We start from the raw sequence: 27,182 nt of genomic DNA, 5'->3' as shown, positions 1-27,182 counted from the left end.
AAGGATGGAGCAGATTAACATGGATTACAAACAACGAATTTGAAAAATTGAGGCTAAATTTTTTAATATGTGCAAACCGTGACTGAGCTCCTTTAAAATGTTGTGAACATTTGTAGCAGAACCAGAATTTGGCAAACATGTTCAGCAGTTTCACAGAGCACTGACCAAGCACTATACCCAAGGGTGGTAAACACCTCTATGATCTGACTGAAATGGAAGCTTTCTGTGATCAGCATTCTGCTGGACTGTTTGGTCACTTGCAAAATACATGTATCTACAGTAGTTCAGAGACAAAATGTTTACTTTGCATTTTATCAGGGACATCTGGCATAACATCTTTTTGTGTTTGTGTGCCTGCTAGAAAAACTCTCCAATCCAGAGGGCAAATGGCTCAAATCTCAAAATGAAAGGAGCCAGTCACAGTTCACTGATGTGTACATAGTTCTTGGGTTCAGCTGCCACCCACAGCCATTACTTAACTATGAAAAGACCTTGGTCGACAGACAAGAAGACAGGAGTACAAAAACAAAATTTGTTTAATAAGGGAGGCAATAAACGTGAGATCACATGTTGCTAATAATCATCAACTGGAATTAAATTAGTTAGTCTGAGCCAGCAATTTTTTGGTATTTCCACTCTGTGCCCAACTTAGAAAACAGAAAAATTTGTTGTGGATTATAACAAAATTATTGTCCAATCAATGATCGTAGACAGAAGATGAGTCTACTTTGCATTAATACAAGGAGGTAATACCAATAAGAGTTATGATAGAAGTTTCAGTGTTACTGTATACTCTGAGAGCAGAAATGTACAGTGTTTCACCCAAAATTTGCAGAATAGAAAGTTCACGCTCTTCATCAAGGAAGACATTTTTTTGCATGCCAAGCACTATCTGGTCCACAAGTTCCGTAGCAAGTACCACTTGGCATATGTGCCTGCAGTTGTGGATGTACAAAGTCACAACAAAATGGAAGTAGTTGATTTGGGAGATGATATCACTAAGAGTCACCGCAATGTTCACGTGACCATGGAGGGTGGCACAGTCCGCCCTTGACAAGGGGCTATTGACGTTCAGCATCTCCTTGGTGTTGTATCCGTTGAAAGAGGAAATTATCACTGCCAAAACTTCCTTCAACATCTCCCTCTGCAATTCAAAGAGTTCAACTGGTCAAATGCTGAAAAAAGTTTTAAGGAATGAAAGTAATCTATGTTTGTAAAAAATGCAGTGTGCTTTAAGAATTTAGCAAGACATAGGACGTGAAATGGTTTGTGCTGCTAAGGTATGGCACATAATTTTCAGAACCACCTTGAAGTTTTCACAGGGAAAAAGATTGAAATCCTTCACTCTAATTTTAGAAGGTAGCTAGTTTTGTAACTGTGTAGGAAAATCAAATTTTCAAAAGAGGAGGCTTTAGAAGCAATAAATTGCCTCAAAACTGTAACAGAATCATTCAACCTGTGGTAAATTGTTGAAATTAACTCAAGAAAAACTTCAAAAAAAACTGTCAAAATAATTATGGTTAATAATCTCCTGGTTTTTTCCGTTTTCGAATTCTTAAGTAATGAAGACATTGCATGGTCAGGTACTATGGCCACTGGTATGGAATTTTATTGGAAGGTGGAAACATCACAAACATGTATTGTGAAGTGGACATAATATAATGAACTATTATTTTTGAAAGTTGTACAATGTAAGTTATTAATGACCTTCTTAACTGTATGTATACAGAATTCTGCTTACCAATTTCTTATTCTTGACTTTTACTGTATGAGCTGAGGTGTATGCCAATGACAGCTCAGCTTGAAGAAAACAAAAACAGTGGAGATGAAGACGACGATGAACCAGAAGAAAGCTCAAATAGAGAGTCAGAGAATCGAGGGGATGACAAGTTCGATGATCGATTACAGGAAAAAGGTTGATGACATCAAAGCAAACAAAATTTGCGGAGCGCTTCTGAATTTACATACCCTGGTCCCAGAGATTTTTCTTGATTTTTCTCCGCACGAGAGAGCTACGAGAGAGCCGCGAAGTGGTGAAAACACGAGTCGCGAAGCGGCGAGAAAGAAAAACGAGGTTTTTCTTTCTCGCCGCTTCGCGAAAAGAAAAATGAAGAAAAACCTCTGGGACCAGGGTAGAATTTAAAAGGAAACGAATCCACCAGAGATCCTTCCATTATATACAAATCCCAAACAGAAACCAATGCAAGGATGTAGCAGAATTTCGCGCCGAATTTGCTGTGCTCCTCTAAGCGCAGGCTAACATCGTCGTTGTCGGCAAACATCAACTGCAATCCATTGATTTTATGCTCATCCTCGACAACCCAGTCTTTCTTCATAAATAACCATTGATAAAAGTGCAAGTATACTGACAAACTGGCCAAGGAAAAAGCACCAACTTGTGGTGAAAAGAACACAATCAAGCGCAGTTCACACAAACTACCGTTCAATGGCCACTCGATCGCGCTTCCAATCCCCGCAGTAAGTCAGCGGTCAACGTTCTGCGCACGCGTCCTTAAAAAAAGTCCCCAGCCAATCAGCGGTTTTTGAGACCTGTCACCTGAGGCTGCCCGGCCAAGGCTGCGGGTGTGGAAGACGAGAAGAGAGAGCCTGGGATGGAGGTTAGCTTTGAACCGTAAGATGGCGGACGATTGCGAAGCTCGGGAACTAAAGACATTAGAGACCATAAAACTGAGCTGCTTACCATCATATCCCGGAGGCATATCATGGTCTTTAGATGATCGAATATCTGTAATTACTGACCAATGTGTTTATATACTAGTATCCTTTTATATTCTTACCTGTTACAAAACTTAAAAGATAGACTATAATTAAGCTTACAAAACGTGGATTTTATTTTTAAACAGCTTGACGCGCTTTCACCCGCCTTATCCGTCAGAGTCGCGTGTAACTGAGTATTTTGTCAATGACGTGTGCCATTCAAAACTAAGCTTAGCACTAAGGAGGGGTTTGGCCCGAAACATCTGCTATATTAATATAACTGAGGTTATTTCAGCACTGTATTATTATTATTTATAAATTTTGAACTGTTTACCATGTCACGGATCATTCTGGATCTGGATTACCAATGTTTATAAGCTTACTCGTTCGACAGCTTCTACAACTGGTTAGGAGTACATACATGCATACACACCTCCCGGAGGGACAACTTGACCCATGTTTGGGTATAGGGGTGCCGCCAAGAGTTTGAAATCCTGACCCTGTTTAGGACAAAAATACTCTAAAAGCGCTACCCTGTGTAGGAGAAAGAAACACAAAGTAACTAGACCTACTGGTATGATCTATTTTGTCAATGCATGTTTGTTATAATACGGATAAGTGACAAAAAAAATTTTAATGACAACAATAGCATTCTTGTCCAGAAAATGATCTTAATGATGACCTTGTAATGGCCTGTCAATGTCTCTTGACTTGTAATGCCATACCTGCATACATTCATACATGCATGCATGCATGCATTCATGCATAAATACTTTATTGCAACTCCCTACAAGAGTTTTTCAGTTTCAGAACTACTTAATATTGTAGATAAACAATTAAATAACCCTAACAATTAGTTAACTATTATAAGCTTAGAGCAGTTGTCAATGGAGTGTCATAAAACCAAAACCAAAGCAATATTACTTTACAGTTAGACTACTCAGCCAATCTTAAACTGTAGTAAAACCTAAACCATTAAATTACCTCATTACTTTTAACACTCAAATTGAAAACCACTCTATAAGAGGAAATACAAATTCATTGATTATGCAGCCAAAAATGACATATCAATTTAACAAATTGATGTCAGTTTTTCATGCGTCTGTCCTGTTGTTGATCGTGGATTTCCTCATAACATTGTCAAGTAACTGTGGATCCATGAGGTGATAGCCGAGTGGATCCACAGCAGATATGCTTTCTTTGAGTCTTTGATGAGGCCAAAGGACGAACCAACTATCACCTCTTAGAAATCGAGAGCAAATAATCTAATTGTTTTAGGAGAATTCTAACTGAAATAAATGAAAATAATAGTTTCCAATTATCTTTCCACACATTATTAAACTTTACACTTGAACAAAATCGCACAGACTAAACTGTCATTGGAAATTTGCAGTTGTCTACGTGTGTGCACCTGTGTTTTTCAATAATTTATAGTTTTTTAAAGTTAAGAAACCATAAATGCCCTTGTTTTAGTCTTCTCAGGAATTTAATTCATTTGCATTTCGACGTTCTTCCAAAACACCGGGAATACAAAAGAAAGTCGCCATTTCATAGATGACTGACAGCCACTACACTCTAATTAACAATTAGATTATGAGCTCGAGATTTCTATGAGGTGATAGTTGATGAGGCTGAAGGATGAATCAACTATCATGTCATAGAAATCGAGAGCAAATAATCTAATTGTTTTAGTAGAATTCTAACTTAAATTAAACACAAATAATGGTTTCCAAATATTTTTCGATGCGTTTCGAACTTTACCCTTTAAGGTATCGTGGTAGGTGGATTGACAGTGTTTGGAAATTGTGCTCTTAAGCTGGCGCTTTGAAAGAAAACCCCATCAACCTATACATTTTCTGAAAGCTTAATAGTTATAGAATACAATCATATCTTTTGAAATTTTCTAAAAAGTTATTGTCGCAGTGATATTAAAAGAAATACCCAGAAACACTGCTTTGCTTAAACTGGTTCGCTTCCGCGTGTGGATTATTGGAGCGGCGCGATTTACATCAGAAATGTTTTCTCACGCATCACCCTCAAAAATTGTGTCTGCAATTTTCCAGATGTGGTTTGGTTTTTTTTCTACACCCTCCTAAACTTTTTAATGCAGACGTTTCCTTCTACAAAAGAGGCCATAACTTTGAAACGGAAGCGAAATTAAACAAAGCCCGACATGCTTTTTCGAAGGAGGTATCCTAGAACATACCTGCCAATTTTCAGCCAATTCCATTGGACAGGGTTCGTACAAAGTCTTGAATCCTTGGAAAAGTCTGGAAATTTGTAAACTACTTTTCCAGACCAGGAAAAAGTATGGAAATTAAAGGCAAAGTCTTGAAAAATGGGATGAAGTCTGGAATTTTTCTCAAGGAGCAGCAGGTGTTTAAAAGCTAGCTGAAATCTTTGCAATGTAGCTGATTTCACTTGAATTAACTTGGCCAAACAGCAAAACACTATAATAAATGGTGGTATGGTCGGAAAGTCCAGTCTCCAATGCCCTGCATTGCATTATGGTTCATTGTGTTTGCAATGCATCAGGTTTTATTTGTTTCCCACGTTAGTTGAGTGAAGGAAGCAATATTTGTTCGCAGTCATGTAGCTGTTGTTCTTCCCTGGCTTTTCCTTGGCTTTGTGATAATGAGGAAGTGTGTCTTAAAGTGGAAAGCAGATGAAAAATTTAAGGCCTGGATTGCAGCTGATCCTACATCAAAGACCAAAGCGATGTGTGTGGTTTGTAGCAATATATATTTCAAGCATGGGAGAAGCTGCTTTGCAAAGCCACATCATCGGCAAGAAACACAAGAAACTCATGGAATTGAAACTGTCGTCTCCTTCTGTTACACATTTCCTGTCTTCTAGTTCGGAAAATTTAAGGTAAGAACTAAGAGTTAAGTAAAGTTTACATATTTCTGTGGTTCTTGAAATGTAGTTTTTTTCGAGTTACGTTAAGTCACTTCCATGTCTGATATGCACAACTATTTTACTAAAAAATATTAAATCCATTTTCCATTGAGTGTAACCGAGTGGTTGTCTTCCTTTACTGAAGTATTTTGTTTCAATGATGTCTACTAAAAGCAACTTGTACATGACTGTACAAGTTAGATGCCATATTTCTGTTTTTTTTTTTGTTTTGTTTTGTTTTGTTTTCTTTGTTCCAGTCTTCATGCAACCAAAAGTCAAGATCCTATTGAAACATTTCTTTATTTGGCTTGATGGATTTATTGCAATGTAATTATATGTTGTAATTCAGTTTAATTCTTTGCGTTAATTTTTATCACTTGTTTTTATACTTTGTGTTTTGGGTTTTGGTTCAATTGATTCTTGGTATAAATTTTATTTGCTTAATGGTAGACATTAGTATACTGCTATGTTTTGGTTGTGTCACTGTAAGTTAAGAATGAAACAGCTGAAACTGAATTTTTTTAACTCATTGTTTTCATAGTTAAGACAGTTATTTCTTCTCGGGCCATGAAGAATCTCACTGTTACCTTGAGTCTGGAAAATAAAAAAAGTGGTCTGGAGAAAGTCTGGAAACTTTAATTCTGTCCACAAGAAAGTGTACGAACCCTGATCGGAAGACCCACGTAAACGAACTAAAAATGTTCATCCTTATATGCAGTTTTGTTTTATCGAGAAAAACACGGAAAACCTTTTATGAGATTTGTATGAATAGGTGTTAAAAACCCCCTCCTCACTGACAGATGTCGGCATGGGTCAGTTTACCACAACAATGGGTTATGACAACTTGAAATAAACAGACGACTAATATTCTGGCACGGAAACCTGCGTCGCAGTGAAGTCGTCCGAGAAGGGACAAACTACAAGTGAAACTGCCATGATCACTTTTACTTAAAAGATGTCGTTGGCGGCATTGGTATTATGTTACTTAAGTTTAGGCTCCTTCGTTCTCCAGACATTTTTTGAAAACAATGTCTCGTGAAGCCAAAAAGCATGAAAAAGAGGAAATCTCGAGGTCTACATTGTCCATCTACATCTGTGCTTGACTCTCTTGTTGTGGAAGTTTCAGAATCGCGTTCATTCTACAACAATTTCGTGTGACTAGCACTTCTTGTATTTTGTCCTTTAGCTTCATTGGCGGGACTAGTGTCCTCGAGTTTCTTCAACCATTCTTCTTGGTTACAGTGCGACCCACAGTCGCTCAGAGCCAAAAGATCTTGTTCAACGCTGAACCTGTGGGTTCCACTAGATTTTCACCTCTTCGGCAGAAAATTTGACAAGAACGAAAGCCAACTTGAGATGAAACAACCAGATCAAGAACAGTTCACGTACACAAATGAAATATCACACTGCAATTCGCGTTACTTGTGACAACTGGCGGTGAATTTTAATTAGAGGTGTCAATGCGCTGTAAGGGGTTAATAATATTCAAAAATAGTTTTTTTGCTGTAACTTAAAAAGTAAGAAAGCCCTTTCCCCCATTCTTTTTCCAAAGTATTTGTCTCAGTCTTCTCAATTTGAACAGCCAAAAAAAGATTTTTCGTAAAAATCCACCTGTTGTGAATTGCTTTAATGCTCTGATTAATTTCTCAATACAGGCTTACATCAAGCTCAACGCTAATCACTCTCGATATACACTTTTCATTACTCGCTCGTTCAACTCGCTCCCACGTGTACAAAAAAAGATCTCTTCTTTTGTCTCTTGTCAGTTTTAATTAAGTAAATATTAACAGCGTCACACCCTTATTACGTAATCATATTCTCGACACACTCCCCCCATATATCTCCGGGGGAGATATATGTTTTTCCACTCAAGTTCGAGCTGCCTCGAATAAAATAATCACACTCATCACATTGATAATCATTTCTCTTAAGGTAAACAAAACGACTGTCTCTATAGTGTCAGTCCGTCAGCTAAATGCAAGCTGATAGCACTGTTCGTTCAGATTGTCCATTTCAGACTTCCTCTTGGCTAATCTCTTGTAAACGTAAGTGCGCTGCAACTGCAGCATTATGTCTTGGGCAAAATGGGGCAGCCTCTGGGTTCATTCCCGCCTGCGATGCTGGCAGCTGTCTGTCACATGATAGTTCCAGGGGGTAAAGCTGTTGAATAGCACGTTCCACGTAGGACTTCTTGTAACTCTTTCCACCGTAGTAGGCCATTCCCTATTGTCTTGTTTAGCGCTGCCTTGACAAGACCAATCAATCGTTCAAACTGCCCTCCCCACCACAGCACACGGCTCAGATTGAATTGCCATTTGATTTGATTGATGGAGAGGTATGTCTGCAGTCGTTCGTCATCCATGATGGCTCTAATCCAACTTGCTGCACCAACAAAGGTTCAGCCGTTGTCTGAATAGATTCGCTCCGGTCGTCCTTGGCACGCAATAAACTGCTTTAGACTCTTTAGGCACTCTGCTGTTTCCAAGTTTGGTAGGAGGTCAAGATAAATTCCCCGCGTAAGACTGCAGGCATATAGCAAGACATAGGCCTTTCCCTCTCGTTGTTTAGACACTCGATATCGGATTGGACCAGCATAGTCCACTCCAATCACTTGATATGGGTTGGTTCCTTGCGTCCGGGTAGTTGGCAGGTTTCCAGGCGGCGGAGCTGCATACGCCGATGCTTGAAACCTCTTGCACCCATGACAGCTCTTGCGCACTTTCTTCACCAGCTGTCTCAATTTTGGAATCCAGTAACGGGTACGCACCTTGGCCATGGTTAGCCCCACTCCCCCGTGCAGTGTTTCTTGGTGTGCTTCCTCTACTAGTCGGGGACCAAGCATGCTGGTTTCTGGTATGTAAACTGGATACTCTCCTTGTATTCGGCCCCGGCATTCTAATAGTCCGTCCTGGTTTGGCTGTAGGTTCAGCACCACGCGATCTCATTCAATGTCACAATTCTTCTGAGCCTGTTTCTCCCAGAAGAACCGCTGGCTGTTTGTCTCTTCAGTTGTCAGTGGTCCCAGGACGCGTGGTGTTCCTCGGCTACGGAGCGAGTTGTGTGCAAATCTCCGCATCCACGCACAGATATGTACAGCTTTCTGTAACTGAAACCTGTGTAGCACTCCTTCAATCTCGGTTTTCTCGTTTACTGCAACTCCCAGCACTTTCTGCACAAGTTTAGTTTCGGTTTGGCTTTCTTCTGACGGCTCGTTTAGTATGTCCGCTGGCCAAAGTTCCGGAGTTCCAAGCCACCTTGGTCCATGCCACCACAGATCAGCTTCCTCTACGTGCCCTCCATGACTTGCAAGATCAGCGGGATTATCTGCTGTGGGAACATAGCGCCATGCCACCTCTTTGTGACTGATTATTTTCTGCACGCGAGCTATGAACTGCTTATATTCTCCTTGCCCTCGAATCCAGTACAAGGCTACTGAACTGTCCAACCAGTATCGTGTGCTTCTTACAGGAAGTCTGTCCAGAGCGTCTCTCACATTGTCAACGAGGTTCACAGCCATGTGATCAGCGACCAATTCCAACCACGGAATGGTCAGTCCTTGTTTGGACAGTCTCGATCTAGCTGCAATTAGGCCCTGGCTAGTTCCGGATGTTTGTCGGATGACTGCATAAACGCAGGCTGCGACTCCATTTGCGCACGTGTCTCCAAACGAATGTAGATCGATTTGTTTGATTTCCTCTCGATGAACAACTAGCGATCTCGGTATGGTATAGCTTTCTGGCAGTTTGTTTTCCCACTTGACCCACAGCTTGGCAAGATCACGTGATAGGTCTGTGTCCCAGGCTCCTTTCGTATCACAAACTGCGCAGTAGATGAGTTTGCCACTAAGTGTCTCAGGCGAGACAAGTCCCAGGGGGTCATATATCTTAGCTAGCTTAGCTAAGATACCTCTCTTACTCAGCATTGCTTTCTCTGGTGGGACTGTGATGCTAAGTGAGTCTTGTTCTTTGTTCCACGGGAGACCGAGCATACTAGAAAATGTTCCTTGTGGGACTCCTAACTGCTGCTTTGCGTAGGTTGGTTCTCCTTCTGCTTGAGGAGACTGCTTTGATTCCAGCTCGGGGATGTTTGAGTGCCACTTGTGAAGGTTGAAACAAGCGTCTTGGAAGATTGTTGTGGTCTTATCTTTCAGTTCTCGAGTCTTGCACACTGTAGTTGATCCCTAGATTAAGTCTTCAACGTACAGTTCCTTGTGAATCTTGGCTACTAGTTCCGGCTCTTTCTCCTCCCAATGGTTAAGGTGCACCTCAGTCACTCCCCCCAGTAGAAAAGGAGATGGCGCAAGTCCAAATAGGGCTCTGGTGAATCTAAGGGTCTCCAATGGGGATTGTTCGTCTTGGCGCCAGTGAAAGCGCATTGCGTCGCGGTCAGACTCTTACTCTCACTTGCAGAAATGCTTTCTGTAAATCGCCGGTAATGGCCACGGGGTTAAAGCGCCCTCTTACTAGCGTGCTCCAGAGTTTGTTCTGCAGGGGCGGGCGAGTATGCAAACAGTCGTTTAGTGACAGAGCACCGCTGAAGGCTCTTGCTGACGCGTCGTACACAATTCGCAGTTTTGTTGACTCCACTGTGGTTCTCAGGACAGGTTTGTGTGGTATGTAGAATTCTCGGCAATTACTAGATGACTTGTCTGCTCTCTCAACAACCCCTTCTTTCTTCTGATCCTCGATTATCTCTGCATATTGATTTGTCAGTTCCTGATGCTCAAGCTTCTTGTTTAGACTTGCAAGTCGTCTAAGACTTCCGTCCTTATTGTTTGGTAGCAAAGAATGATTTCCTCGCAATGGTAAGCCAGTCTCGTACCAGCCCTCCTCGTGTCGCACAAGTTGCTCTTTGAATTCGGCATACACGCTGCTCTGGTCGTTAGAGTGTGTGTCAGGCAACCCAAGTACAACAAGATGACAAAGTTCCTGGTAATCTACATGGGATGTTTGAGTTAACAGTACCTTTGTTAAGTCTAGAGGCTCTTTTCGTGGAGACATGATAATCCAGCAGAATTTCGTCAACTCAGCCACCGGCAGACCAGGCTCACCGATCTTTGGTACACTCTCAGTTTTCACTTTAGCGTAGTCACCGGCTCCTAGAATTATGTGCACTGGTAGGCAGCTCTTTGTGTCCACATCGTTCATTACAACTCTGGATAAGTGTGGATTTCTCGTGATCACTTCTTGATACTTTGGGTTTTCCAGGAAAAGCAGTTCTCCTTTGTCCACTTTAGTGACTTCCACAGGCATTGAAAATTCTCTGTTTACATCAGAAATGGTGATAGTAGCCAGCTCTACTTCTCTTGTTGACACTCCTAGCAACATCTCTATCTTTCGGACTTCTTTCTTGTGTCCAATGCTTGAAATGCGGTCCAAAAGGGCGGCAGATGTCTACGAGCTCCCCGCACCCGTGTCCAACAAAGCGCGACATTTAATTCCTTCCACTTCGACAACAACAACTGGGTATGTCACATTTCCGGTTGGAATTCCTGTGGCGACAAGGAGTGGATTGGTCTTGTTTTCTTGCTTGTGACAAATGGACGTGTGATGTTTGCGATCACAGATCTGACACCTTAACTTGCTTTTACACTCATCAGCGCGATGTCTTGCACCTGTGCAATTGAAGCACAGTTTTTTCTCTGATAGGATTTTCTGTCTCTCATGAACAGTTGTGACCTTTGTACAATTAATTCCTCTGTGTTTGTCATCCTTGCAGTAGACACACTGATTTCTGGAACGCGGCTTTGATTGATGTGTATTGAAGGCAGGCAGGGGCGGTTTAAATTGTTGATTTCTTTTCCCTGTTGGGTCTTTCTCTGGCTTTTCTGCAGCAAACTCTTCTACTGGGTTGATTTGGGTCCACTTCTGCAGCTCTGTCAAAAGATCTTTGAAACCCCAGTCCTTCCAGCCTTCATTTCCACGCACCAGATCGGCCTTGATTCCTTTAAGCTTGTCCAAAGTACATCTTACGTTTCCCTTGACATCTGCGAGCCGTGCAAGTGTGTCCAAACCTTGTACGTTGAAGCGCAATTGTTTATAAAACTCTTTGACCTTTCTTGGATTTGCTCCGGTAATAATCGGCAGCTCCATTATGTTCTTGATATAGGCATTTACAATTTCTGTCGGTTGTCCATATTCCGCTTCGAGAATAGCCTTCGCGTTTTTGTATCCTTCCTCTGTAAATGGTAGCCCATCAATATCTTTGCTGACGTGCCGCTCCAACAGCTCTTTTAGATATCCAAATTTAGTGAGGGGTGCCAGGTCAGTGGAATCTATTTCGGACGTAAATTTCCCCCAGAAAGGAAGCCATTCTTCTATCCTTCCATTGAACTTTGTTATGGATAATTTGGGGAGCTTGGCAGCTGAAGACGATTTACATTCTTCGGTCGCTTGGGTGGCTGCTTTTTGTTGTTCACGGTTTTTCTCAAACTCCGCTTTCTGCTCTAAAATCTCTCTCTCGAACTCCATCTGCAGTTTATGATTCTCCAACGCTTTTTTCTCCTGCTCCTCCATATCTATGGCTTGGATTGTGGATTGAACTCTGTTTGTTGCTTGGTCGGCCTTCTCGAGGTGTTTTTCGATTTCTCCGCTCCATGTTTTTATCGCGTCCTCGCTCTCTCCCTTTGTGAACTTCTTTTCCTCTACTGCGGACCTAAGCGTATCCACTGCACTAACAATACTTGTAATCGATGATTGGTGGCGCTCTAAAGATTGTCGTTCTCGTTTCTCCACTATCTCGTCAGTTTGGTTGAGTTTGAAGTAAAGCATTTTAACTTTGGTGTCCAACTGTGCTATTTGCTTCTCCGTCATATTCGCTCGGGTTGGATTCTTGCTCTTGTTTGAGCACCTGTCGGAGGTGCCACTTGTGTTGTGAATTGCTTTAATGCTCTGATTAATTTCTCAATACAGGCTTACATCAAGCTCAACGCTAATCACTCTCGATATACACTTTTCATTACTCACTCGTTCAACTCGATCCCACATGTACAAAACGAGATCTCTTCTTTTGTCTCTTGTCAGTTTTAAGTAAATATTAACAGCGTCACACCCTTATTATGTAATCATATTCTCGACACACCTACCATGATACCTTAACAAAATTGCACGTGTTAAATTGTCCTTGGTAAATTTGCGGTTGTTTACACGTGTGCGCCGGTTTTTCAATATTTTCAAGTTTTTAAAGTCATGAATCCGTTTATGTCCTTCTTTTAGTCTTCTCAGGAATTTAATTATCCATTTGCATCTAAACTTTCTTCCAAAACTTCAGAAAAGAGATAAAAACGTTGCATTTCATGGACGACCGACAGCTGCTGCACTCTAATGGCTGATAGTATATGAGTAGCTCAGCCAATCAGATTGCAGCATTTGCATTAGTATACTAGTAGAATTCTACTAATAGCAATTTGCCTAAAGAATAACAAAAACTTTAGTGGTTATATTGTTGCAGTTTTTGCACAATCAACCAAATTTTTGATCAAATATGAACTTTACGATAACTGCAGAAATTCTTTTGTGCTCATTGGCTAATATTCATTGTCAATAAGTGGACAGACACATGAATTTATAATTTATGTGATGCTTCAACAAGGCTATCGCCTCGTGGATCCCCAGCTACTTTAACAATGTTATGACTAAGTTTGTGATCAATAATAGGACAGATGCATGAAAAACTGACATCAATTTGTTAAAAAAGATATCTCAATCAATTTGTATCAGAAAGTTTTGATTCTTTGCAGTACGACTCTGCTAGATGTGTTCTGTAACATGAGCTCAACATACTGTGTTCCAGGCCTCCCCGATGTCCTTTCTGGCCATCTTTTGCATTCCATTTTGATATTTGCCAATGATGCATCATTGTCTGCATGATTCAGCAAGCACGTAAATGTATTAGGTCAAGTTCTTAGCTTGGTTTAATTTTTTCAGGTTAAAAATCACTAAAATATTTAGACTAGGTTGGAAGGGACTGGAAAACAGTTAGTGGCCACAGGAACTGACATTTTCATACCCATAAGCAGGGTTTGACTTTCAGGATAAAACCTTGAGGCCAGCTGGCCCCTAAGTTTATGGATTTAGTTGCCAGCAAAAATATTTCAGTGAAAAGCATGAAAAGTTAGTTGCCAGTGAAAAAATTTGGTTGCATTGGCGACCCCAGCAGTCGCAATGTCAAGCTCTGATAAGTGTGTTGCTTGTAGGACTATTAGTCTTCCAAGTCTAAATGGTCTCTGCTGCAAATTGACCCATTTAGCTCTATTTTTACCTCATATAATATTGGGTTGAGTGGATGACTTCATTAGGCCTCTAATTTGCATATTTTTGCATATGTTAAATCATGCTTATGCTGTATCTTCCACAGCAGAAGCTTTCAATTTAGAATGTGATAAATTTCACTCTATTTTCAGTCACTTAGACTATCCCAGGGTTCTCATAGATTCCATCATTAGTAATTTTCTTCGTAATGTATCAGAATGGGTAGTAGAAGAGAAAACTGAAAGCAGTTGTAAGATCAGAATTAGTCTTCCTTTTAAGGATGAAGTAGCTGCCCATGCAGTTCACAGGCAATTTCACAACCCTAGCCATAAGATTGGCCCTACATTACAACCTGTTTTTATGAGCAGGAAATTAGAAAATGACCTTACCTAGAGAAGTTAAGCCGTCTATTATTAATCAGCAATGCCTTTTTTTGTACCATTTTTCATGTGATCTGTAGGGTGCAGATTATGTGAGCTATACAGCCCGCCACCTTTTTCAACGCGTTGCTGGACACGAATACTCGGCAATTAGGAAACATTTTCTTCAAGCTCATAGCAGTGACCACGTACTGAGGAAGTGTCATCTGGAGCAAATTCAATTGTTTATCATTCAAAATGCTTTGCATCAAGAAACTCAACCCTACTTTGAATGCTCAGACGGACTCTATATGCACAAAACGTTTTGTTTAACTAGTAGCATTTTCTTTGCCATTGTTCTTATTAGTATTTTAAGATTTGTAATTTCTTAACATTTTGACTTGATAAGGTGATGTGAAAACTTCGAAACATTGTCTAGCTTTTGAGCTTTTTGACCTTTTTAGATTGTTCTAAAAAATGTCTTATCAAATTTTTTTATAGCTTAATGTTTTACACATTTTTCAAACTTAAATATTTCTGGAACTAATGAAAGACATTTGCTAATGGAAAACACCATTTTTATTCTTTGCAGAATTCTCTGTGATACTCCAAAAATTTCACAGGGTAAAAATTTGATCATAGTGGCACTTTATCATGACTGCAAGATGTTGGCAAAAATAATACACTCAGTTGAACGTCCGGTTGCAACCACTTCTTGTAAGTGACCACCTCTCCTCAGCAACCAGTTTTCCAAAATACCAAAAGTTTCCAAGTCAAATCACTATATTTGGAACCTCTCATAAGCGACCACCTCTTGTAAGCAACCGTGACCACTTTTAGAGCTAAAATATTGAAATTTTCTATTGATTTTAACCTTTCATAAGCAACCATTTGGCAGATAATAGAGCAGAAATTGGATAATAAGATATTGTAACATCATTTCTGAATAGTACAAGAAAGATTAAAATTTCTCAATGCCAAGTGCCGGATTTTTCCTCAAAATTGACTTTTCACTTGAATAGAAAATCAAAACTTGGGTTATGTCTCTGCAGTTACCATATGCTAATGAGGCAAATTTTTGACCCAATATGTTGTAATAAGCGACCACCTCCCATAAGCAATCACCTAGGCTTATGGGAGGTTTGACTGTCATGTGTACATTTTATGCTTTAGTGTGAATTAAATTAACTTGAACATGATGGATGCAGAACTTTATGTCTTTGAAACTTGGGATGTTTTTCTGCTTCTTAATGCATTTCTTGGCTTTATCTTATATGATTATCAATCTTAAATGGAGTTTCATCAACATTTCTTACATTTGGCCACCTTTTCATCGAGAATTTTATGCTTTAAAACCAAACAGGATTTTACTGGTCATTTACCTATGGTATTTGTGGAGATTTCCTTGGGTTGTTTTTTTTCATTCATTTGGTTTGCTCAAATGCTTATTGGTGAATTTCTTTTAAGGTCAAGTAATATTTTGTCCTATTGTCTCATCTAGCCTTTTGTATTTTAGTTTTTATCACTTATGTTTTGTAATGCTTGGTGCATATTACATTATTATTATTATTATTATTATTGTCTCTATTGATATAATTATAAATCGTTTTTCTTCTGATAAATACTTATTAAAAAGTCTGTTAATTCATGGATAAACACACTTGTTCCCTCATACATGTATATGTACTGCAGGTCTGGTGCTTTTCATCAGTTTTTTTACATCTGTACAGTCTGCAGTTTGTATCCTTAACAAATCACAAAAGACACCTATATCATCTTCTTCAAAGTTTGGTGTCAATGTGGAAAGGACTAGTATCCCTGCTTGTAAAAAGCCTTTAGTATTGGATGTTGGTGTTGATACGAAAGAAATCACCAATTTTGAATCCTTACAGTGGCGTTTGGATCCTAATGTCAACAGCTCTCTGCTTAGTTGTACTGGTTTTCATAAAGTTGCATGGTCACCCTTAAATTGTGACATCAAGGGCAGGTATTCTATCGTGTTATTACATAATTATATAAATTATATCTGTCTGGATATATGAAAACTGTCAATTTCCACACAACAAGCCTGCTACTTTTCCAGGAAATACACAGGCTTTTTCAATCAATCAATCACAGACCGTCTGTCGCTGCTTGGCCTAGTCAACCACCTTGCTTGTGTGTAGCTGTCCAGCTGGCTGGCGGTTCCTAAGGCTGCAGAGTATGGTTGGCCATCGTTGTCCTGGAAAGAAAATGGCCAGTTTTTCAGCCAAGAATGTCTCCCTCTGTGACCCAACCCACCCCCTTGGTTAAGGTCTTTGGGGCCCAGTTTGGTACCAGCTGGCAGCCAGCATCCTGGGCTCTCTGTCACATTGAGCCCTGCTTGACGGTAGCCTTCCCTGAGTTTTGAAGTGCCACAATGGCCTGACTGTCAGCTACTGCCGGCAGTCAGGCAAAAACATTTTGCACCAATTTTGACGTCTTTTTCATAAATCCAGACATTCATTTATATACATTAAATGAATTTTTGTAACTTACTCTTTTTTTATCCTACAAGCCTCATCATATGTGTGGAAAACTTTCAGTTTTCTTAAATTTTGTCCCTCACCACCCCTGTGCAATGTTAACAAAATGCTTTGAATGGACACAAATGCATTTTGCCATTTTCCAACATTGAAAGAGGGAAAGGCTATGCTGACAAGTTGTTACCAGTTGCTGTGATCAAAATTTGAAAGATTTGCATGTGTTTCAACTAAATGTGTCAAGGCTTGTCTTTGGCTGGGTTGTGAGGCTCACTCCATAGAAACACTCTTATTTAAGGAATTTGAACCAAACTTTGTTTCTGTGACATTCTCAAATTACAAATCACGAACAACATAAAAGAAGGTCATGTGATCACCATGTGATGTCACAATGACATACAGTGGAACCCCGATTTTACGATCGTTGATTTAAGGTATTCCCGATTTAATGATCAACATCTCTGTTGCCCAGCAAAAGTTACAGTAAATTGTATGGAGCTGAATTCTGATTTAATAATATCCAGTTTAATGATATTCTCGGTAAAACTATGGAAATTTAGCAACCCAGGCATTAAGTTTTTCCTGTTACAACGATGTAATTAACATCACATACCGTAAAAGAGTGACAATCACCTAGCAATTGGACAAAGTTATATTTTATTACAGAAATCCTTTGTCCCGTAGGGCATGAGACTAGTGTTTTTGTCAACAGTACAGGTACAAGTATCATACAGTATGAAACTCATTGATTTTATTGATTGCACTTGGAAAAATTAAGACCATACAATATCTCCTGATATAACAATATTACTAGTTGCTTTGCAGCAAAATGATTAAATTGGGAGTTTTTTTTACAACAGTATCTTGATTTAACAATATGATTTTGCTGTCCCCTTGCCACATTGTAAAATTGGATTTCCTCTGTAGTTGATTTGCATGAAAATTTATTGTTTGTCCTTGCAAGGAAGATGGTTTTTATTAACACAATCACTTTCTCATTCAGTGCAATTCACACCATAGCACAAATTTGTGTCCCTATTTTGGAAAAGGTGGTTAATGTCACTATTCCACTATTCAAACCAAGTGTAGAATGTTATGCGACCAGGTAAAAGGTAACAACAACAAAATATGCAAACAACAATATGGCGTAATTGAGGGAGACACAGCCCTGTGGCAGGTTTGATCCAACTTCATGATAGGCACACAGAATAAAAGATTCACTTATTCTCCCACTTACATGGGAATAGAACAAGAGTATTGGCAGAGCCTTTAATATCTCCCCAGCACAGCACAGGTGCGATCGGACAAGATAAAGGACAGGGTATAAGATGGCAAGACACAAGCAATGCCAAAGCTTAAGGAAAGTCACTACGCAGACTTAACCACCACAGATGCATGCAAAGCATGCATCCCCCCAAGGAAGATAAAAACTAAAGAAAATTTCCCAAGATGCTAGCCATTTTTGAAGTGGCAGAAAGTAACACTGATTCTGGAGTGCATAATTATTTCAATCTGACAACCAGTGAACTAACACCTTAATTAACCAGTCTGGCATGGTCACAGCTGCGGCAGCAGATGCCGCCCTATTCAAAAGCTGTGACTCATGAGGCTCTTGGGCGGGAGGCCCAGGCTTCTTGTTGAATCCCAAAGTAAGTGCATGACAGGTGCGGGTGAGGTAACAACCTGACCAAAAATAAAACAATGGTCCCAAACAGGGTTTTACTTGGAGAAAAAACTGTTGCCTTGCTGAGACAGGGCACAACAAGGAAGGACAATGGGCAACTATGAGTGATTGCCCTGCCCTAAAATTGTCCATTTTTGAAGACTTAAGGGTAACAGGCAAGAACTGTGGACAGGCCAGACTGGGACAAAAAGTAACACATTCTTTGCTAAGATTAAACTTAGAAAAACTTAGATAAACTCGCTAAACTTAGGTAAACTCACTACACCAAGTAAGGTGAGAAAGGTAAGGGCAAAGGCAGCCCATATCATGGAGAAATCCCTTGGCCCCAGCCAACTACATAAGATGGGGTGAAGGGCTAATAGTACACCCGGAGTGACTGGTGTTCTCCAGATACAAAGACTTGATAATGGAGAATTCCCCTTAAATCTTTTTAGGAGAAGCCAACCCCTTGAGGGGTCTACGTAGCCAGAAATCATGTGGAGATTGCGAACGGCTGCTAAATAAGTCTTGTACCATGGCGAACTGTATGGGCCAAATAGGCTTCTCCCAAGGGTGCAGTTTGTGTTCCACAACAAGGCCCAGTTGGCATTTAGGACTTCATCTTTCAGAGGGTCGTGAAGGAAGGCGGGATGGTGCAGGGGGTCTGGTTAGTACTGGGAGCGAGTTCCCTGAATCATTGAACCTGAAAACGGGACAGGGCATCAGCTATTTCATTGTTCGCCCTTTGCCCTGGGAACATGATCATGAAAATGAGTACAAAGAAATGAACCAGATCCACGACCCTAGCGGCTTTGAAATGATCTGAATTAATGATAGCAACAACACTCTCATGATACCAGAATTGAGGACGTTTGCTGTAAAAGTGGGGTTACTACATTGGGCAGTGAAGAACAATAGGGAAGAGTTCTTGCCATTCAATACTTATCCTTTTGGTCTTGTTAATGAGTAAATGAGGAGGCCACCTACCCTGGAAGTATTAACCTTTGAAAAAGCCTCCAAACTCAATTTTACAAGCTGCACCACTGTATAGCTACAGGTTGGGAGAAGAGGTGACCCAGGAATCGAGGAAAAAAGATCGCCTGTTCTGTAGAGGGAGAAATACTTTCCACATTTGAATATCCCTGGATAATTCCTTGTTCAGACGGATATAAAGAAAACGATTCTTTACACCCTGGGTGAGGTTTATTATGCGCTGAAGGGAGGTTCTGCCTGAGACTACTACTTTGCAGGCGAATTGCAGAGTACCAATAAGGGGTTGGAGATGTTCAAGGCGGGCAAAACAGCGGTTAGTAAAAGGGTCCAATAATTGCTGTATCCTGTCAAGCTTGTTCTGATGCAATCGTGCTTCCATACGGTTAGTGTCTACTACAGTGCCCATGAACTCTAAGACTTGTGAGGGCCCTATGGTCTTAGAAGTGACGGTGGGAACCCGAAGGGACACCTTGAGAAGGGTAGTAATATGTCCTAGGCAGTCAATTTTTGTATGTTCTGCTATGAAGAAATCGTCTAAAATGTGAATAACATGACAGAGGCCATAGTTGTGCTTAAAATATTAATATCCACTCCAAAGCATCAGAAATTCAGTTAAAAAGGAAAGGGGCACTGCGAAGCCCAAATGGAAGGTAAAGGTCTATGTAGTACTGACATTGCTAGTAGATGCCCAAAAGGTTCCAGTCTTGGGGGAGGATTGGCATACTAAAGGCGAAAAGGAGATTTCCAGTCCGTTTTGGCCATAAACCTCCCAGGGCCCAAAGACCGCAGTATCGTGGTCAGGTCAACGACACAAACATACTGCAGTGAAAAAGGATCCTTTGGGATGTGGTTGTTTATGCTATCTCCCTCAGAGTGCTTTTTTAATCTTAGGGACTATGCCTATAGGGTGACACTGCAAGTTAGGTAGCAGGGAGGAGGGAAAGAGACCTGGAATTCTTCCCAACTGCATTTCCTTATTTAGGTTCCCAGAAACGACGTTCAGATATTCGCAGACTGATATAAAATTATGCGGCACCTGTGTTTTGTGGCAGCGAAGGTCACCAATGGGGGTACCTTACCAGAGGGCATTTATTAAGTCGTGAACAAAAGAGCTGTTAGGGTGATTAACTAATTCAAGCACTAATTTATCTACATTAAGCAGGCGGATGCTGTAGGGTTGCAGTCCAGCTGGTGCTGCTCCACCTTATTTCTTGCTGTGATCGCTGCTGGATGGTCTGTTGCTGCTTTTGGATTGTTTGGGACCAGGGCAGTTGAACTGGATGTGGTTGCCTGAGCCATGGTAGCGGCAGTTGTGTGGGAAATGCCAGGAACAGCGTTGACAGCCAGAGGGTTTGTTGTTGTAGAAACCGACAAAGATGACAAATACAGGACACGTTATGGGCGTGCAATCAGAAGTCCTAAGAGACTGTAGAACATTTAAATTATGTGCAAGAGGGTGTGGGTGTGAGTTTTTGTTGCATGTGTGTTTTTCTGTTTGAAGAGTCGGATTACAAGTCTTGTAATACTACCAGATTAAATTGCTATGTCAAATTCTGCAAGTGCTCGTCGTTTTACTGGGCCTGTACATTGGTAGCAGAGAGAGGTCATCTATTTTGTGGAGTTTAATACGCTGGCTGAAAGGCGAATACAAAAATGGCAGAAAAAGGGCAAGAAGAATTTCTGATTCCTAAGAATTTGCACTAGCACAAGACGGATCGAAAGCCAGCCTGAAAGAACGTCTTCTCAAGTACTACAGAGGACACTTTACATCAGTAAACGGAACACCTGTACCGACACCTCAGAAAGTCTGCAGTCAAAGATCACCTTCGAACCTGAAAGAATCGCTTGCTTCGGAAACAAATGATGGTGTGAATCAAAAGTCAGATCAGCCAATTTTATCCATCATCGACCAGCTGCGTTAATCTGATGAAAGAATTGATGAAATCGAGTTTGCCACTAACAAAATGGGAGCATATGTCAAGGAATCTTTACCGAATTTTTGGGAGTCATTGACAGAAGCTATTAAACATTCTACAGAGAAAATGATGTGGTCTTTAAACAAGCCTTCCAATGATTCGGGAACAGAACAGGTTCCCCTTGTCTGTGGTTCAAAATTTATTGCTGCCAAAGGACGATTAATTTTTCTGGAGAAAAATGCGAAAGGTGTAAGCAACGAATTGGAGAGATAAATGAATGCAGAAGCTGCACCCTCAAGAATTGAGCGTCAATTGAAGAAATTGAATGATTACGAATCTGACTGTGTGCACTTATTAGAGGAAGTTTTAGCGAATGTGGAAGAAGAGAAATTGATGGACAAACTTCTGAAAGAGTGGGATGAATTTCATTCACAAATATTACAGATTTCCTTAATGGCTGAAGATTTTATCGCACAAAATGGCATCAGTGCATCGTCGAGTGAGATAACTGAACACATTACTGATGTGAAATTACCATTATTACAGCTGCCAAAGTTTTCAGGAAATGTGTTGGAATGGCCAGCATATCATGACACGTTTTGTTGCTTTGGTTGATTCACACAAGAAATTGAGCAGCCTTCAGAAGTTTACCCACCTGAGGTCATGCCTTCCAAGCAGGGCGTTAGATTGCATCGAAGGCCAGTCCATTATGAATGACAACTACTCCAAAGCCTTTCAAGATTTGCAAAATCGTTTTGGACGGAAACATTTATTAACAAATGAGCTTGTCAAGTCCCTTTTAATTCTGAATATTCCTAAAAAGGCTTATGGAAAATTGTTAAGAGACCAGTACAACACATTGCAAAACAGGATGAGAAGTTTAGAGTCACTTGGTCTTAAGTTTGATGATGACCCTAGTCTGTCCATGGTGTTGCTGCCTATCTTCGAAACAAAGTTGCTGTGTGAGCTTAAGTAGAAATGGGAATTGGAGCTGACCAAGTATGAAACTTAAGAGGAAGATAAGGAGATCAACATCAAGAATTTCTTTCAATTTTTGGAGGGTCATGTCCTAAGTAAAGAAGCCCCTAACTATGTGGAGGATGGACTACCAAAGCACAGAAGGAGGAATGGTAGAGGTAAAAGATTCATGAATCCAGCTGAGGAAGAGAAGACGTCAGCCCAATCACTAGTTGGTGCCTCTGATCATGATTATTTCTTTTTAAATAATCATTTCTTACACTTACAACACTTATTACATCACTTATTCTAAGCCTATTTTTACAATTTTTACTGATCATGATTACAAAAGATGAAGTGTGGTTTTTGCGCAAAGAGTCACGAGACGCCAAGGTGTCCAACAGCTCTGATTAAGACACCTGACGAGAGATGGGATATGCTGATGAAGTGTTAAGGTGCTCCAACTTGCTTTAATTGAAGGGGTGAGTGCAAAACCATACCAAGTGACGATTTGGGTGAAAAAACAATTTTTGTGAAAGGGCTTGAATTTTTGCATGTGGTCTTCAATGTAATGGAAAAACGTGGTCCTGTATTTTTGCCGCTAGTTTTTGCTTCACTTTATAAAGACGCCGCTAGGAAAACCGAGTGGTTTTTTTGCATATGCAATATCTCGAAAACGAAGCAAAGTTTAGTGGAAAAACTACACGACATTGCTAAACATACCTAAACAAAACTGCATGCGAAATTAAGAGCGTTTTCAACAAAGTTAACAACAACAACAACAACTTTATTATGACTCGCATATTTACAATTTTACAGAAATATATACACATTAAGTTAAAAAAGCTTCACAATAGTAACAGCGTGAACCCACAGATAGCCTGGGCTAATCTAGGCAAGCCACATCTATATTTATATTAGACCATTAATACATAAATAAGATTGTTATGCAACTACTTATAGAAGGATTTACAAAACAGTTTAATGTAAGTACAGCTACATATTTTGATTGACACTAGGAGCTATGATTTACTAGAGATAAACTAAACTATGGGTTGAAATTAATCAGGAACTAAATTTAAGAACTTGAGTCAGGGTGTCAACTTCAATGTAGTCATCCCTATCTGAAAGAAAAAGTTCACTTTTGAGAAAATACCTAATGCCCTTTTTCAGCCGAGCCCCTCAGATAAACAAAGCCAGGGCCTTTGTTATGATAAACCAAGCTGATCCTTTGTTATAATAAAATGAAGTGAGCCTTTGTTTTGAGTCAAAGTCTCACCTCGGTTTATTATAACAAAGGATTCATAACAAAGGATCGGCTCAGTTTATTATAACAAAGCCCGGTTTCGTTTATGTGAAGGGCTCAGTGGAAAATGAGTGTTAGGTATTTGGCTCAAAAGTGAACTTTGTCGAAAAAGCTCCAAATTTCACATGTTATTTTTTAGGCGTGTTAAACAATGCTCTGTATGTGGTTTTGTTGAAGTTTGCATCGTTTCTGAGACATTACATATGCAAAAAACTTATATTTGTTGTCACGTCAGCGCGCGACCGCAAAGATGTTCATTTCACTTAAGGTCATTGCTCACATTTGCATCGCGCATCCTTGCTGCACATAATTTATGGCGTCATTAGCGTGCGCTTGTGCACGCGCATATTGAAAACATCATGGATTTGCCTTGATATTGAGCTCTGTCAGTTGAAAAATGGCTCTAGCTTACCAACGAGCACAGGCACCCCAATTTTTTTTCCAGTCATTGTAATCAACTAATCATAAGCTTTGCGTGAGAAAAGACTGATCTAATTTCTATTGCTGAAAATTGAACGAATAAGAAAAATAGCAGATACACTGTGGTCTTTTCTATTTTGCAGTTTGGTAACCACGTCAAGAAATCTGGTTCAAATTTCTAATCAAGGATTTAGCTTTCTGTCTGAATTAAGCTTAAAATGTTTATTTGTGTCCGACACAATGTATTGACTGCAGTTTAATGCGTGTTCTTATGAGTCTGGGCTCACAAAGATTTTACAATTACTGGGAATGCGTTCTTATAATAAGCATTAAATAATGCCAAAAAGGGGCATTTTCAATGCCTCACTGCTCCTTAATGAGCATGGGCACCCCCTTTTTTATTTCAAAATTGAAGTTATCATATGACATATTCAGTGGACAAAGTTTGAACAAAAATCCATTGTCACTCTTATTTCAGAGGAATTACCTTAAAATGCGACGCAAAAACAGTTAAAAGGTTGATATCACGTTAATGCGTGATGGCAGGGATGTTGATTTCACTTAGAATACAGCAAAATGGTTATTTCACGCAGCGCATAAGCTCAATGATGTTGATTTCAGGTCTAAATAGGTTAAAATGTTGATTTGACGTTAACGCGTGACGGCAAGGATATTGATTTCACTTAGAAACCAGCAAAATGTCAATTTCACGCAGCGCATAAGCTCAGTGATGTTGATTTCAGGTCTAAATAAGTTAAAATGTTGATTTCACGTTATCGCTTGACCGCAAGGATGTTAATTCTACTTAAGAAACAGCAAAATGGTAATTTCATGCAACGTATAAGCTCAATGATGTTGATTTTAGGTCTAAGTAGGTTAAAATGTTGATTTGACGTTAACACATGATGGCAAGGATTTTGGTTTCTCTTAGAAAACAGCAAAATAGCAGGAGCCCATGATGGGCTCCTGAAAATGGTAATTTCACGCAACTAATAAGCTCAAAAATGTTGATTTCAGGTCAAAAAAAGTTGTAAATAAAAATAAAATAAAACAAATAAACATTTCAATAAGCACTTTTCCAAGTATGGCAACATCTTAAATGGCTAAAAATCACGAGATAAATACATAGTTTTCAACAAATGCGATCGTAGCCATAACTTTGAAGCTCAAAATGCGCTGGTACCTCATGCCTGATGAGAATAACAACTTTAGTTTTGGATTTAAGAATTTGATGATTTCATGTGAAAACGTTCTATAAATAGGGCTGACAGATTAACAGATTAACCCTTCTGCGCAACATACAGGTCTCCATACATCTGCATGTTTGCTGATCCCAGAAGCTCAAAACACTACAAATCATGCTGATTTGAAATAAAATCAACGCAACCTGGATCACACATCTATGTTACAATTGATCGCTACTTGTTGGCCATTATTCTGTTTAAATGAAAAAGGAAAGACAGTCTGGTTACCAGTTCGAGAAATGTCCGCAGAACGTGATTGCAATGCATGCTGGGAAGGGTCTTTACACCTTGTGCGTGGGAAAACATGGCGGTCGATACAAGACAAATTTTATAAGTCTAAAACCAGTTCTCGCTGTCCAAACTTTGACACTAGCAGCGCTTGGCAAATGGGCCACAACTCACCAGAGGGTATTTTTCTTGGGCAAGAACTGCTCTTGGACTTTGCTGCCTGGATCTATCTGACTTTGAACACCAATAACACAATTACAGTATATCAGCTGCTTTCTAAGTTTCATAACACAATTTGATTCTTTAAAACGTGCTGATTACTTATGGGTCTATCGAGGCTTTATGATGGCTCTCAACCACCAGGCACGTATACAACGTACTTTCAAACAATGCTTAAGATATTAGTTGACAGAGCTCTAATGTGGCACATCTTTTTTTTTTGTTCGATGGTATTTTGTTTGACGCTCGATCGATTCACGTGTTGTGTTCACATCACAATAACCGATGTAAACAATTTGTTCCCAGATTTCCGCTCTATATGATGTGGGATTTGATTTTGACTTCATACACTATAAACAGTCTGCCAGTTTGCTGCTCAACAAATAAACTCCTAAAGACATGGCTAGGAAAAGCCAAGTTTTTTTGCATACGTTTTAATTCGAAAACAAAGCAAAAACCAGTGACAAAAATGCAGGACCACGTTTTTCTATTACATTGCAGACCACATGCAAAAATTCAAGCCCTTTCACAAGTTTTTTTTTCACCCAGATTGTCACTTAGCATGGTTTTGCACTCACCCCTTCAATTGTTTACAACCAGGAAGCATTTTGCACAATTCAGGGACATGGACAGCGCCACGATGTTCAGTTGATGGATGTGGAAGAAGACATCATCAGTTGCTACACATCCCTGAAAAGTCAAAACCAAATTAACAGGACATTCAGTCACTCTCTAGGCTTATGTCTACAAACAAACAAAATCTGTTGCCAACTGCTAGTCCAAGATTGATATATGGAGATAAGGAATGTCCAGCCTGAGTTCTTCTGGACAGTGGATCACAAGAGACTTTCCTGAGAACAACTATTGCCAATGATCTTAAGATAGAACCTTATGGATGTCCTGCCACTATGACCATTGAGGTACTTGGTGGTCAGGAACAGTGAAAGAAGATGAACCGAGTTAAGTTTAAGTTGGCTCCCTTTAACTCGAGTGATGATGATCATGTCGTTTCAATTAACGCCTGGACCATAAACAGTGTTTGTGCTACCCTCTACCCTGGAAGTTGACGTCAAGAGATGTGACCATCTAAGGAACCTGCAACTTGCAGACACATTTCCAAGACAAGCTGCATCGGTTGATCTGGTAGTTGGAGCCAATCAATACTACAAGTTGGTTCAAGGAGATGTACGAAAAGGGCGTCCAGGAACACCGGTTGCAACTAAATCAAGACTTGGTTAGCTTTTGAGTGGTCCTGTCTCCGGGTCTAAGAAGAGTGAAGAGATGACAGCCATGCTCACTGTAACAAAGATCGACAGTTCGGATGATCAATTAAAATGTTTCTGGGAGCTAGACGCTATAGCTGGTTTGCACATGACGTCACTAAAATTTGAACTACAAAACTATTGATCTTCCTGGGATTTTACTTAAATGATGTATAAGAGCAGCTGAAAACTAATAATTATTCATACAAATTTTCACTCCGAATGGGTCCTTGGTTTTGTGATACACTA

General features: G+C 40.0%; 2 protein-coding genes across 4 annotated transcripts in view; one reads left to right on the top strand and one right to left on the bottom strand.

Annotated features, from left to right (window-relative positions):
• The first annotated feature begins 2,560 nt into the window (after nucleotides 1-2,560).
• The window catches only part of LOC145489631 (general transcription factor 3C polypeptide 4-like), a 45,380-nt gene continuing 20,758 nt past the window's right edge, over nucleotides 2,561-27,182 (top strand). For 2 of the 3 annotated variants that reach the window (XM_081468642.1, XM_081468641.1), the window contains exons 1-2: nucleotides 2,561-2,778; nucleotides 15,988-16,211. In XM_081468642.1, coding sequence (XP_081324768.1) covers nucleotides 2,638-2,778; nucleotides 15,988-16,211 — 365 coding nt within the window. In that variant the 5' untranslated portion in view covers nucleotides 2,561-2,637. Of the gene's footprint in view, nucleotides 2,779-15,987; nucleotides 25,820-27,182 lie in introns of those variants that run through there. The other variant, XM_081468643.1, reaches the window with a different exon arrangement.
• On the bottom strand, nucleotides 10,002-10,943 carry LOC145489672 (uncharacterized). The gene has a single exon (XM_081468705.1). The coding sequence runs from the start codon at nucleotides 10,941-10,943 to the stop codon at nucleotides 10,002-10,004; it is 942 nt and encodes a 313-aa protein (XP_081324831.1).

Source organism: Orbicella franksi, chromosome 6, assembly GCF_964199315.1.
Source record: "Orbicella franksi chromosome 6, jaOrbFran1.1, whole genome shotgun sequence".
In the NCBI taxonomy this organism is placed as follows: Eukaryota; Metazoa; Cnidaria; class Anthozoa; order Scleractinia; family Merulinidae; genus Orbicella; species Orbicella franksi.
This window is presented reverse-complemented; position numbering and strand designations above follow the sequence as displayed.

Bases quoted from the DNA above. Each gene is read 5' to 3' on its own strand.
- LOC145489672 (XM_081468705.1), bottom strand. From the start codon at position 10,943: ATGTTGCTAGGAGTGTCAACAAGAGAAGTAGAGCTGGCTACTATCACC.